The sequence below is a fragment of the Hippocampus bargibanti genome, linkage group LG09 (assembly GCF_051943395.1).
Source record: "Hippocampus bargibanti isolate YZ-2025 linkage group LG09, ASM5194339v1, whole genome shotgun sequence".
In the NCBI taxonomy this organism is placed as follows: Eukaryota; Metazoa; Chordata; class Actinopteri; order Syngnathiformes; family Syngnathidae; genus Hippocampus; species Hippocampus bargibanti.
Window position 1 is genome coordinate 15,382,501 of NC_142742.1, and position 13,131 is coordinate 15,395,631.

The 13,131-nt window shown below is 39.9% G+C and overlaps 1 protein-coding gene across 3 annotated transcripts in view; it reads left to right on the forward strand.

The window, feature by feature from the left end:
• nkx2.2a (NK2 homeobox 2a) overlaps positions 1–1,639 on the forward strand; it is a 6,846-nt gene extending 5,207 nt beyond the window's left edge. For 2 of the 3 annotated variants that reach the window (XM_089004573.1, XM_089004572.1), the window contains exons 2-3: positions 1–287; positions 636–1,639. The exon at positions 1–287 is cut by the window's left edge and continues 54 nt beyond it. In XM_089004573.1, coding sequence (XP_088860699.1) covers positions 23–287; positions 636–1,225 — 855 coding nt within the window. In that variant the 5' untranslated portion in view covers positions 1–22 and the 3' untranslated portion in view covers positions 1,226–1,639. The remainder of the gene's footprint in view (positions 288–635) is intronic. The other variant, XM_089004574.1, reaches the window with a different exon arrangement.
• Positions 1,640–13,131: the final 11,492 nt, after the last annotated feature.

Genomic DNA, 13,131 nt, shown 5'->3' on the forward strand with positions numbered 1-13,131 from the left:
GCCCCCCTCCCGTCAACAGAATATGTCGTTGACCAACACAAAGACGGGCTTCTCTGTTAAGGACATTTTGGACCTGCCGGACACCAATGACGAAGAGGGATCTATCACCGGGGCGGAGGAGGACACGGAGGGCTCAGAGAGCACGTCCACGACGAAAAGCGCTGGTGTTTTGGTCAAAAGTCCCCTGGAAAACGTGCAGAACCTGCCTTTAAAGAACCCCTTTTACGACACCAGTGACAATCCGTACACGCGATGGCTCGCCACCACGGACAGTATTCAATATTCATGTAAGTAAGAGGCTCGTCGTCTTTAAGAATTGTCATGCTTGCAAGCGCCACGAAGTCATTCAACGTTTATTTGGAGGCGTCGTCGTTCAGCAAACTGTGCTTTGTATTCTCACGCTTGTTTTGGAATTCGATTTGATGCGGATGCACGCTGGTGTTGTGGGAGACTTGCAACCACACAATAGACATTTGAACGGCGACTCCGCTTATTTTTATTTTATTTTATTTATTTATTTTGGCGAGGGGATGCTGTCCTCGCATGCATGTTGAAATGTCAACTTTTTTGAAATATTCATGACGCCTGCAAGTATAAAGTGTCTTATTTTGGAGCCGGCCATAACATTTTGACAGTGTTCCTCCCGTTTCTTGCCGCCGCCGCCGCAGTGCACGGCCTCTCCGCCGGCACCCAAGACTCGGCCAAATCCCCCGAGCCGTCCGCGGACGACGAGTCGCCGGACAACGACAAGGAGACGTCAAGCAGCGGAGGCAGCGATTCGGGCAAGAAACGCAAACGGCGGGTGCTCTTCTCCAAGGCGCAAACCTACGAACTGGAGCGCCGGTTCCGACAGCAGAGGTACCTGTCCGCCCCGGAGAGGGAGCACCTGGCCAGCCTGATCCGCCTCACCCCGACCCAAGTGAAAATCTGGTTCCAAAACCACCGGTATAAGATGAAACGAGCCCGGGCCGAGAAAGGTATGGAAATCAGCCACCTGCCTTCGCCTCGGCGAGTGGCCGTGCCCGTGTTAGTCAGAGACGGGAAGCCTTGTCACACCCTTAAAGCTCAGGACTTGGCGGCCACTTTTCAGGCCGGGATTCCCTTCACGGCGTACGGCGCGCAGTCGCTCCAACACATGCAGTACAACGCGCAGTACGGCGCCGCTGCCACGCCGCACTTGCCCACGGCGCACCACTTGGTGCAAACGCAACAGTGGACTTGGTAATAGGCAAGGGACTCACTCGTGTTTTGGGGGGAAGGTGCCCTAGGCGCTTTCACCACACGCGCAAATATCCCCAAGCAAACTCACGCGCGAAAGACTTTTTTTTCGCAGCACACGCACTACATCGTTTAATTCGGGGCCCGTGTGTGCACCCTGTTTACATATTTTCGTTAAGTGAACTGGCTTCAACGCCCCCACTGTCCCGAATAGATTTGATCGAGAATGTCAATGCTCTTCTTGTGATTTTTTTGGGGTAAAACTATGTTGTGTGTTGGTTGTAGATATCTATTTTTTCTCTCGCCCTTCGCCCTCGTGTTATTATCAGCACGTACGATCCACTTTATAATTATAGAAATGTTAATTTCTTGCTTCTTTTATGGACCGAAAAATATTTATGGCCACGAATAAACACTGGCAACTTTTCAGATATCATCAACATTTTTGTTGTCCTTCAATGGTGCCAAAATCGTTTGTGCTTCGATTTGGAATTATGCCTTCAAATATTATCAGATCAAATGGTTGTAGTTTCTATTGCAATTAATGCTCCCACCTGCACCGGAAAAAAAAACGTAAAACCACAGAAGCAGGAATAAATAAAATTAAATCAGGTAAATATTTTTGACGGAATAGATCTTGAACGCTTCAATGTTTCTGTTTGTGCAAATGAAAGGCATTGAAATATTTCCTCTAAATCCGAGCGCCCTTACGAGAAAGCTTAAAGTCACTTGTGAAATGGGACCAAAATCCACTCACTTAATAGAAGAGGGCTTCTCCACACAAGAAGCTTTTATGTCAAAAGGTCTCGTTTTTGTTGTATTTGAAACTGCTCCATCGGCCTTGTGCAAATGGAGTTTAATGCAATAAACGCGGTGTTATCTTGTTAGGCGCCTAACTTGCGAACAAGAAGGGAAAATAGAATCACCCCCCCCCCTCCCCAAATCCCTGCTGTCATCGAAAAGAGCCTCGCGCAGACATACATTCATTTTGTAGAAGAACATTTCCTGTCACTGTCGGACACAATTTATTTTTTGAGCTAATGTTACTCTTTTAATTTGTGCGTAAAAAGTAAGAATCATTTACATTAATAAAACACACACACACACACACAAACACACTCACACACAGTCACACACAGTCACACACACACACACACACACACACACACGCACACACACACACACACACACACACATATATATATATATATATATATATATATATATATATATATATATATATATATATATATATATATATATATATATATATATATATATATATATATATATATATATATATATATATATATATATATATATATCTCAACAGATGTTAAAGCCGCCCAGATCATCACTGATCACTGAACAAACAGCTAAATAGGACAGATTTGCTAATTATTTACAAAACCGCGTCTCGCGGGACTCCTGCATTTGGAGCGTGAGTTCACGGAGAACCGGCTACGCGTGAAATGTTAAATAATCAGAATCAGAATCAGAATCAGAATCATCTTTATTGCCAAGTATATGTAGAACACACAAGGAATTTGTTTCCGGTAGAACACGCTGCACTAGTATCGTTGTCAAAAAAAAACCTGCTAAGTGGCACTATACTGCAAGTGTTTCTTTTAGATACTTTTGTGGCCATGTAGTTAGTCACAGTAAATGCATTGCAGAAGGTTGTTAATTCGATATTATTTGACGACATCAAAAAAGTGCCGTTTTGTTGAACTCTATCAATGCACAATAAAGTACAAGACCAAGCTCGGAAACAAAAGGCCAGGCTCGGTTCCGATCCATGTTGAAGGCGTGTATGTTGCCAAGCAGCGGCGCAAGGATGCAGACAATGGGGGAAAAAGAAAAAAAGACCGAGAGAAAGCAAGCGTGTCAGAGTTTGTCGGTGGTTTCGGAGTCAGGGAGATGTGCATCTTTGGGCTTTTTGTGCCGCCTGTCACTCGGTGTCATTGTGATGTTTTACTACACACGTCGCATCCCATATGGGCAGCTGGGCACGGACAAGGAGAGCTGGGGGGGAGGGGGGGGGTGGAAAAAATCCTTCACAAAACCCAAATTGTGTCAAGCTTTCAAATAAACCATTGTTGTCTGTCCAAGAAAAACGAATTAAAAATTCGTGCTGTATCTATTCTGGTCCGCTCAAAGAAGAAGCTCTATTCACAGATAACAGGGAGTCCTTCTTCCTTGATTGAGCTAAGCCAACAAGAGCCTTCTCATTTCTGTTCTGCCTCCATCCTCCTGTTTTCCATAAGTGAAAGGCTGATTATTGTCTCTCCCCAAAAGCGAGTAAAGCAGGGAAAAATACTATTTTTAAAACCGGTGACCATTCTTCCTTGTTTGCCTTCACTCTTTGCTGCGTGTATTATAATCCCCCCCCCCCCCCCCCCAAAAAAAAAAAAAAAAAAAAAACATCAATTAATTCATTTCTTTTCAAGCGTTCATCCTCTTCACTTTTTGTACGTCTGTGAAAAGAAATTAACTGAAATGTGACAATGTTAGCTTCTGTCCGGCGGGTGACTCAAGTGCGCATTGACCAAATATTATTTTCTGAAATTGTTTCCAACTTAAGTGAACATTTTATGCTGAGTATAGCCCAGGGGGAAAAAATATTGTCCTATTTCATTAAAGTAAATTGACAAATAGGGGGAAACATGACTACGGCCAATATGATCCGTGAAATAGACTTTATATAAGAGACGAACTCGTCTATGAATATGAATAGATGGTTTAAAGCCCGATCTGAAAGTCCCATCGGCTGTTTCTGTATCAATCTCCACAAATTCTGGTTTCTTAAAATCAAATATAATTCATACCGAGTAGTTATAACAATATCTTTTCGGTTCGTTCTGGGCGCTCAATGAATTACAATTTAGATTGGCTATTGCTTGAAGAGATGTTCAAACAGCATTTGTGCGCAGGTCAAACTCCGTGGATAACACTATTGTACATATAAGCATTGAATACAATACTTGAGGAAATGCACACTTGGAACACCGTGAATATTCGTCATCCTGCCCAGTGAACCCTGCACGAATCCCCCCCCCCCCCAACCCTGTCACGCACATCGCCAAAATAAACGAGGATTTCAAAGCTATATAAAGAAGCGCCCGTCACCTCATTTAGAGGAAGCTATCTGGGTTTTATTGCCTTAAAGGAGATCCAGATTAGATTCGCCACAGTGTTGATATTAAAAAAGGAGGGATTGATGGACGGCGGAAGTGCCACATGAGCAGGAAGAAGTTGTTCTGCACAAACGCCACGGGATGGCAGCAAATATCTTTACTTAAAAACTCAAAAACTTACAGACTTCCACAGTGTGGCGCAATAGGATAAGGTGACAAAATTGTGAAATTTAACAATGGCTTTCTAGGGTGGTCATCCTTGTCTGTCACGTATTCACTCAGCTGGAACCCAATTTAAACAACAGCTAAAACCCATTCAAACAAGGATTTTATATATATATATATATATATATATATATATATATATATATATATATATATATATATATATATATATATATATATATATTATATATATATATATATATATATATATATATATATTACACACATACAGCTAAAACCCATTCAAACAAGGATTTTATATATATATATATATATATATATATATATATATATATATATATATATATATATATATATATATATATATATATATATATATATATATATATATATATATATATATATATATATATATATATATATATATATATATATATATACAGTCAAAACGTTTGGATCGAGGTATGACTTTCAATAGATCGCAGCGATCGCGCTGCTCTGCTACTTACGACACCCTGGCCCAGAATCAGGTCGTTTGCAAGTCATTTAGCACCGAGTCTTCGATACGCATGCGGTGTAGGTAACTGGTCCATTACTGGTACATTACATTTTAAGCGCCTTTCAAAGCTCTCAAAGACACTTTATAGTCACAGACAAGCATAGGTACTATAATAAATAAAATACAATCACAAATAGAATGCAATAAATGAAATACAATTATAAATAGAAACAAGAGAGAGAGCTTCACAGAAAATGCAATTTTAAAAAGGTAGGTTTTGAGATGGGACATGAATATACATATACAGTATACTCACACATGCAAGAAGTTGGGCACGTCTGATCTATATAGTCACAGCCTAACATAACATGCTCTATGAAGGTAGTAAAATACTAAGGTAATATAACATAAAAATATGCACTGTATATCCAAATAAAATATAGCAAAAATGTGTATAAAGTGTGCACCGATAGGTGGAAATAAAAAAAAACCTGGTATTTTGCTACTGTGATGTTTGTTTAAGTAAATGCCAACAGGGGGCCTCATTGTGTTGAAAGATGCAGACGTCGAGAGGGCGCATGGAGGGACTCCAACATGATGAAAAGAAGCTTGGAAGTTTTTATTTTTCAGAGTTCAAAGCTTCTGCTTAGGTCAATCAAGACTGAATAAATATTGCAGCTCTACACAACTGAGGTGCTGACAGGTAGCATTTTCCAATTTGGCCGAGAGTTCTCGTTGTTTGAATGGTGAATAAATATGGAAAAAGTCATTGACTGCCCCTTGGAAGTGTTGGAGAAGAAAGCGCACGCGTTTCTTCGCAAGACGCGTCACATCTCTACACAAAGGAGTGTGTGTGCGAGAACCCCAACGGTGTCTTTAGGTCTGTCGCTTTAAGGGAATGTGACGGCGACGTGTCAGACGGCAAACTAGAAGAAATCAAGAGCAAACGACATGACGCTCTTGGATATATTTTTCATGATGCTTCCAGCAAAGATTGTCATTATTTTTATCAAGACATCATTTCAAGCAAAATAAAGTTTAAATAAAATAAAGGGAAATATTATGCTAATCAAAACAAGAAAAATACATGAAGTTGATATCGTCGATGCATGCATAATACGTATATAACATACAGTATACATATATTATTGACAGGTTAGATTCTATTTATTTTCATGAGAATTAAATGTTGACCAGCCAATGTAAAAAAAAAGAGAAAAAATAGCCATCCGGATAATTATATAATTATATAATAAATAATTATATGAAGACATATAAAATATACTGTAACAGGGATGTATACTTTGAAACGATTTACACGACTTAGGCAATTTCATCTGTCATACAACAAACAACTAAAAACTTTTGACATAAAGTCATGGAAAATCAAAGCACATTTTAATTGCAGGAGCAATGCCAACTAAGCAGACATAATACAACAATAACAAAAGCAGACATTATCGATCGATGGAGATAGTAAATTGGTTACTTCGAAGCCGATCTAGTTGGGGCCAATCGCTTGGAAGCATGTTATCATCTTCACCCTCAACGTGTTAAACGATTGACACACAACTGAAGCCTCATTTAATTATAGTATCTGATTTGATATGGTGTTATAGTGGCATATTAATTGGATATTGCTTTACATGAATTGCATCTTATCCTTTCAATTTTAAAAGTTAACAGTAATAGATAGGTGTAATATTATAATTATGTTAACGGTGAATTTTACCATACAGTCTTATTTTGTGGCCCCACTTGGAGTTCAAGGTCCCTTTCGCATTTGCAGATAGTGAAGTGTATCCCCTAATAGGCAATAACGCCCTGCCTGCACACTCGAGCCTCCAATGTTTCATGGGGCCGAACGAGAGGCAAAATAAAGTCTTCTTGGTTTCGTTCCGACTTGGACACGACATACATTCGCAAAACTGTCAAAATCGCAGCGATTGCGTATTGTACATTGCAGTATATAAACTATTAACTGTTCAGAACTATTGTTCAAATTTCAGCATTTCATTATTTTTTTATTTCTATTTTCATTTATGAAAAACGACTGATTATCTTAATTTACTGGAGAAAACAATAGTGCATATTGTTCCTTATTTTTTTCCTAACATATTATGAACTGAACCCGTACCTAAGTCATCATTACCTGTTGTTCATCAAAAAAAGAAAAGAAACAGTCAGCAGTCATTTACTATGACCATTATTGTTGGCAGCTGTCATAAAAGTCTCCCATAGTTGACATTTGGTTGATCCTGAAGCAGCCTCAGAAGTGCAGCTATCAAACTTGCCTTTCACATTAATCAGTATCAAAAAAGTAGGACTTAATTTCAAAAAGGTTGCCGACTACATAACCATCTCTTCGTGATATTGCCGAATTGTTGTTTTATATTAGTTTTGCTTGATCATTAGACAATACCAGGTTTATGAACAGTATTATATTGATTAACATACGCACACACCCACACGTGCATAAACACACACACACACACACACACACACACACACACACAGACACACACACACACACACACGCACGCACACACACGCACACACACACACACACGCACATACGCGTGCACACACACATACACACACACGCACACACACACACACACACACACACACACACACACACACGTACACACACACACACTCATACAGTCCCCTACCCGGATAACATTTGGGTTTCAGATCAAAAGTGGGACATCGGATAAAACTTCAGGCTTGTAATTCACTGTATTTATATCTTGATGTGTAAACCGACACAGGGCAGAGAGATCACATTTTGTTTGAAGCCATCTATTATTTTCAAGTCGGCAAAAGAAATGGAATGGAGATAATTAACCCTTTCAGGGACAGCGATTATTCCAGTTGACCGTGCTATCAGGTTAGTTGGCGCATAAAAAGGTAAAATTAACTCACAGTTATCTCGTTTAATTTTTGGTGGCATAAGCTCTAACTACCAACAACTGCTCTGACTTCACCAGCCTGTTTCATGTTTGCTTTTCCAGGCCTCTACTGCAGCCTCTCAGTTTGTGTTTGTTTCTGGAGGTTTCTCTCTTCAGTCTACTTTTCAGGAGGTGAAATGCATGTGCTATTGGTTATGGTGATTGACTTGGCCTCTTAAAACCTTCTTTTTTTCCCCCCCCTAATGAATTTGTCATGGTAGCAATGTGTTGCGCTTAATCCTGTTGAACGAAGAGTTTTCCCGCAACAAACAAGAATTTGTGCATTTTTTTCCATTGACAAGCAAATGGTTTTAGATTTCAGAATGTCTTCTTCTCCGGTTATCAAAAATCAAAGAGGTGACTGATGACCATAAATACGTATTTGAAAAAATACTGCATTTTCACCCGACGCACTACATTCTATTGTCCAGGACTGCAGTTCCGCTCTCTGCCACAACCCACACTCACAGCAGCTCTCCCTCCACACGTGGATTTCCAATTTACAATGAGAAGGAACAGCACTGTGTCAACTACAGTGATATCTCAGCTTACAAACTTAATTGGTTCCCAGAAAGTGTGTGTAAGGCGAAAAGTTCGTTTGCCAAACATTTATTTCCCATAAGAAACCTTTAAAAATGAGAATAATCAGTTCCCAGGTCCCCATAAAACCTACTAAATAAGCCTACGAACTACACAACATATGTATTGTATTTTATGTATAATACATGTGCTATTGTATTGTAATTAAAGAAGTAAACTTATAATAATGTCGTTTTGTTTACCTTTGTAATGGTGGTTGTCAATGAATGACGAACTTCCAGGTTGCCTCTTGATGATATCCGAGTGACGCTGCCATGCTTTCTCGGCGATAATACCCTCACTCACACGGTGCCCTGCTAGCTGCTTTTTGTTAATACAAATCAACAGAAGTTTTTCAATCTCTTCTATTTCCTGAGACCGTTGCTTAGACCACACAGAAACACCCTTAGCCACACGGAGCAATGGTCGACTTAGCATACTGGTACTGAAATGCTAAGTCACACAAACACACATCTCGTTCCTGTTTTTCAATGATCTCTGTCTTCTGCTCGACTGTAATTCGTTTTTGTGTCCTCGTGAGCTTAACACTAGCCTGTGGTGGGTTCTTTTTCGGTCCATAATAGCAAAAGTACTGTACTCGATAACAAACCACATCTGCACTCAAAGAAAAGTGATGACGAAAACTAGTTCGTCAGCCACCGTGGCGCTGTTCGACCGTGTGCTCTGGTGTTCATCCGCCGAAAACTAGTCCGCCAGCCAGCCTGGCGCAGTGTGGTTTGGTTCGTCCACCGAAAACTAGTTCGTGTGCTAAGATCATATTCACACGAATGTAATGGTCGTAAAGCGAAATGTTTGTGAGCTAAAGCGTTTGTAAGCCGCTGTATCACTGTACTATAAAGAAATCAAAGATAAAAGAGAAGAAGTGACCACAAATCAGGCTGCTGAATCCTCTCCTCTTCAATGCCTCCTCCAAAATGCTATCTCAGTATCCTCACCTGAACGCAGCCATCTGCGAGGAATCCACCTAGGATTAGAAACTCCCAACGAAGATCAATAACAAAACTCCTTTCTCTTCCACCGATGTACACGGACTTCGCTCTAAAGGTAAGTTAAAGTACGGTACCCCATACTGTGGAGCTTATTGACACAAATTCCTCAGTGGAACTAATATCTGAGGGATGTGTTTGAGATGGAGTTGTTCGTATTGTGGTGGACTTCCTCTTGACTTCTCGTTTTTGGCAAGTGAAAAGCAAAACGCTATTTTGCGACATAACGCCGGTGTATCCCTTTCTTTGGCACCAGACTGAAATATTTTCTTTAAAAATGACTTGAATGGCAATTATTAATTGAAATGTAATGTGTCTCACCTTATGAATGGATCTTACCGACAGCCACTCACATTGTGTTTGTATCTTGAGACTTCGCTGGCACACATTTAGCACATTTGACACATAATGGGAGTGTCTGAAACTCATCACAAAAAGTTACCGGACACCCGGGAAGACAACTCTGAAAAGTTGCCTGCCCGGCCATAAAGTTGCCTGCCCCATTTTTCACAACTTGAACACTATAAGACAACTTATCGCAAATAAAAAACATTGTTGGAAAGTATTATTGATTTTTTATTATGTACCTACCACAAATGCTCCCTTGCTTAATTTATCGTAAATATCCCTTACTGACAATTTTGCTCCAGTTGTCGTTTGTCCATACACTGTTTGTCATGTTGCACAAAGCATTGTATGCGTTGCGTCGTCTGCTACAAGCCACGTGAACTCCTCTTTCCACGATGCTTTTGATAAAAATAAAATATTTATTTTCTAAGCGCCTTTCAAAACTCTCAAGGACACTTTACTGTCATGGGATAATGTATGTTTACGTTTTGTAGCGTCATAAATTTTGTTCGCTTATTTTGAATCTTTCTTCTGGGGCTGAGGTTCTACGCAACTACTTTGGAAAATGATATGCAAATGCACAACCTTATAACGCTCAGGAAAGTCCGGAAGCACGAAGCACGCTTCTGATTGGCTGACGTGCGAGTTTGCAAATTGCCAAACAAATTGAAAAAAAAAAATATATATATATATATATATATTTTTGAAGTAGTTGTCCACCCGGGCGGAGACGTTTTGTAAGTTGTACGCCCGATGTAAAAGTTTCATGCCCCGGGCATACGTTATTTCAGACTCTAATAATGCCACTTAATGAGGAATATATTCATTTTTTGTAAAGTTCCACAGCTGGCAAGATAGTATTTTCTACTCAGCTGTCACCTCCTTGCACAAACCAAAAATATTCCACCATGAGAGACGCTGATGGTGCAGTTCCCACATGACAGCCTTACGTGGGCTGGATATTTAAGTGTTGCACATGATGAGTCACGAGCTCAAAGACAATTTTGTGCAAACAGTGCGCAAGTCAAGGTGCTTGACTTTGCTAAATGTTATGATTAGACAAAAAGCAGAGTCTGCAAAGTGCACGGATACGCTCAGGTTGAACATTAAGTGTTGCATTAGGTTACTTACCAGCAAATTCATCTGCATTTGTACATGTGAAGATTTAAGAATGTAGATAGATAGATAGATAGATAGATAGATAGATAGATAGATAGATAGATAGATAGAGAGAGAGAGAGAGAGAGAGAGAGAGAGAGAGAGAGAGAGAGAGAGAGAGAGAGAGAGAGAGAGAGAGAGAGAGGTGGGAGGGTGGATGGGCGGGCGGGCAGACAGACAGACAGACAGACAGACAGACAGACAGACAGACAGACAGACAGATAGATAGATAGATAGATAGATAGATAGATAGATAGATAGATAGATAGATAGATAGGTGGATGATGGATGGATAGATAGGTGGATGGATGGATTAATAGATAGATAGGATGGATATATATATATATATATATATCAGTGGTGGGCCGTCAGGGCCAGCAAGACCTTCTCTGCTGGCCTAACATAATCAGACATCACTATCATAATTATAATAAAAGTCAATTTCATTAATAAAGTATTTTTTCTAAATATATATATAATTATTCTACATACTGTTTTCTTGATGTTATATTATATCCATTTGGTTATGCTCCTTTCAGTGTTGTAGTTTTAGGTCAGAGTTTTTAATCCAATCAGAATTCAGCTAGTTTGTGTCGCCAGGCTGTATGAAATCTGACCGACGCCTTCAGAATCAACAGTGAGGGCGTCTGTGCGCTGTACATGAACGGGCACATGTAGTTGATATATAGTTGCGACAGCCAATCAGATCACGAGTTGGCACAGTAAGGCCAGCTAGAGGGCCTCGCGTTGAACATGACGTACGCGTCCTGTGATTGGATACTCACTTTACCTCAGCCCTCAGCCCGGAAACCCGGAAACTTTAGCAGAAAAACCAAGTATATCTACTCGCTTTTTTAACCGACAATGGCTGAAGGAGAGGACAGCTCGCTGTCGCATGTAGGTAAGCCTATTCTCAAGAACAAATGAAAAAGATTTGTTTACTTTTATTTTCAACAAATAGTTCGTTTTGTGAACGTCTTGTTAAAGATTGCATATTCTTGGTGTTGTTTTTTTCTTATATTAAACTGACATTTTGTAATTTAGCGTAAAATCTTGTTAAAGATTGCATATTCTTGGTGGACTTCATAAAACTTTGTGGACAAATGATTTTAAATTTCCTTTTATTTTTAAGTGTTTGCAGTATCACGTATAGTGACAAGTTCTAATTGCTGATTCAGGGATATTTGTTCAAGTCAAGAAATCAACATTTATTGAAAAATGGAATCACTTTCAACATTCAAAACATATTATTACACAACGAAATATTCAAGCTCAATAATACCTACTTGTGTTAAATTCCGCCAAATCATAGATGGTTTGTCCTGACCGCGCGCTCAACAAACTCCTCACTGACGCTCTCGCCTTCACGCGCTAACAAAACACGTGTACCGTCGCCGAGCACACAAACATAGACTACCTGCAGTTGAAATTTGCATACTCGGCTCGGCAGCCAATCAGAAGCCTGCTTCTTTCTTCCGGACTTTCGCAAGCGTTACAAAGTCGTGCAATTGCATGTCATTTTCCAAAATAGATGCACAGAACCTCAAACTAGAAGAAAGATTCAAAAGAAGCTAACAACATATGTGACGCTACAAAACGTAAATTTACATTAAACCGTGACTGTAAAGTGTACGTGAGACTTATGAAAGGGGCTTAGTGGCTCGTAGGAATCAATGCAAACGTTGCATTGTGCACCACAATGACAATCGACTACTGTAGCAAAATTTACAGCCATACCCATTTGCCGTAAATTAAGCAAGGTAGCATTTGTAGTTGGTGCATTCTTGATTTAAAAAAAAACTTTATACTTTGTGACAATGTTTCTTAATGGGATTGGTCTCATTTTGCTTCAAGTTGGGAAAAATGGGGCAGGCAACTTTTCAGTTATCTGCCCTGTTGTTCGCTAGCTTTTTGTCATGAGTTTTAGACACTGTTTGTACTATAATTTGGGCAAGTTCGGCGGGCCGGATTGAAAAGCCTAACGGGCCGTATGTGGCCCGCGGGCCGTAGTTTGCCCATGACTGGACTAAACAGTACTTCACTGA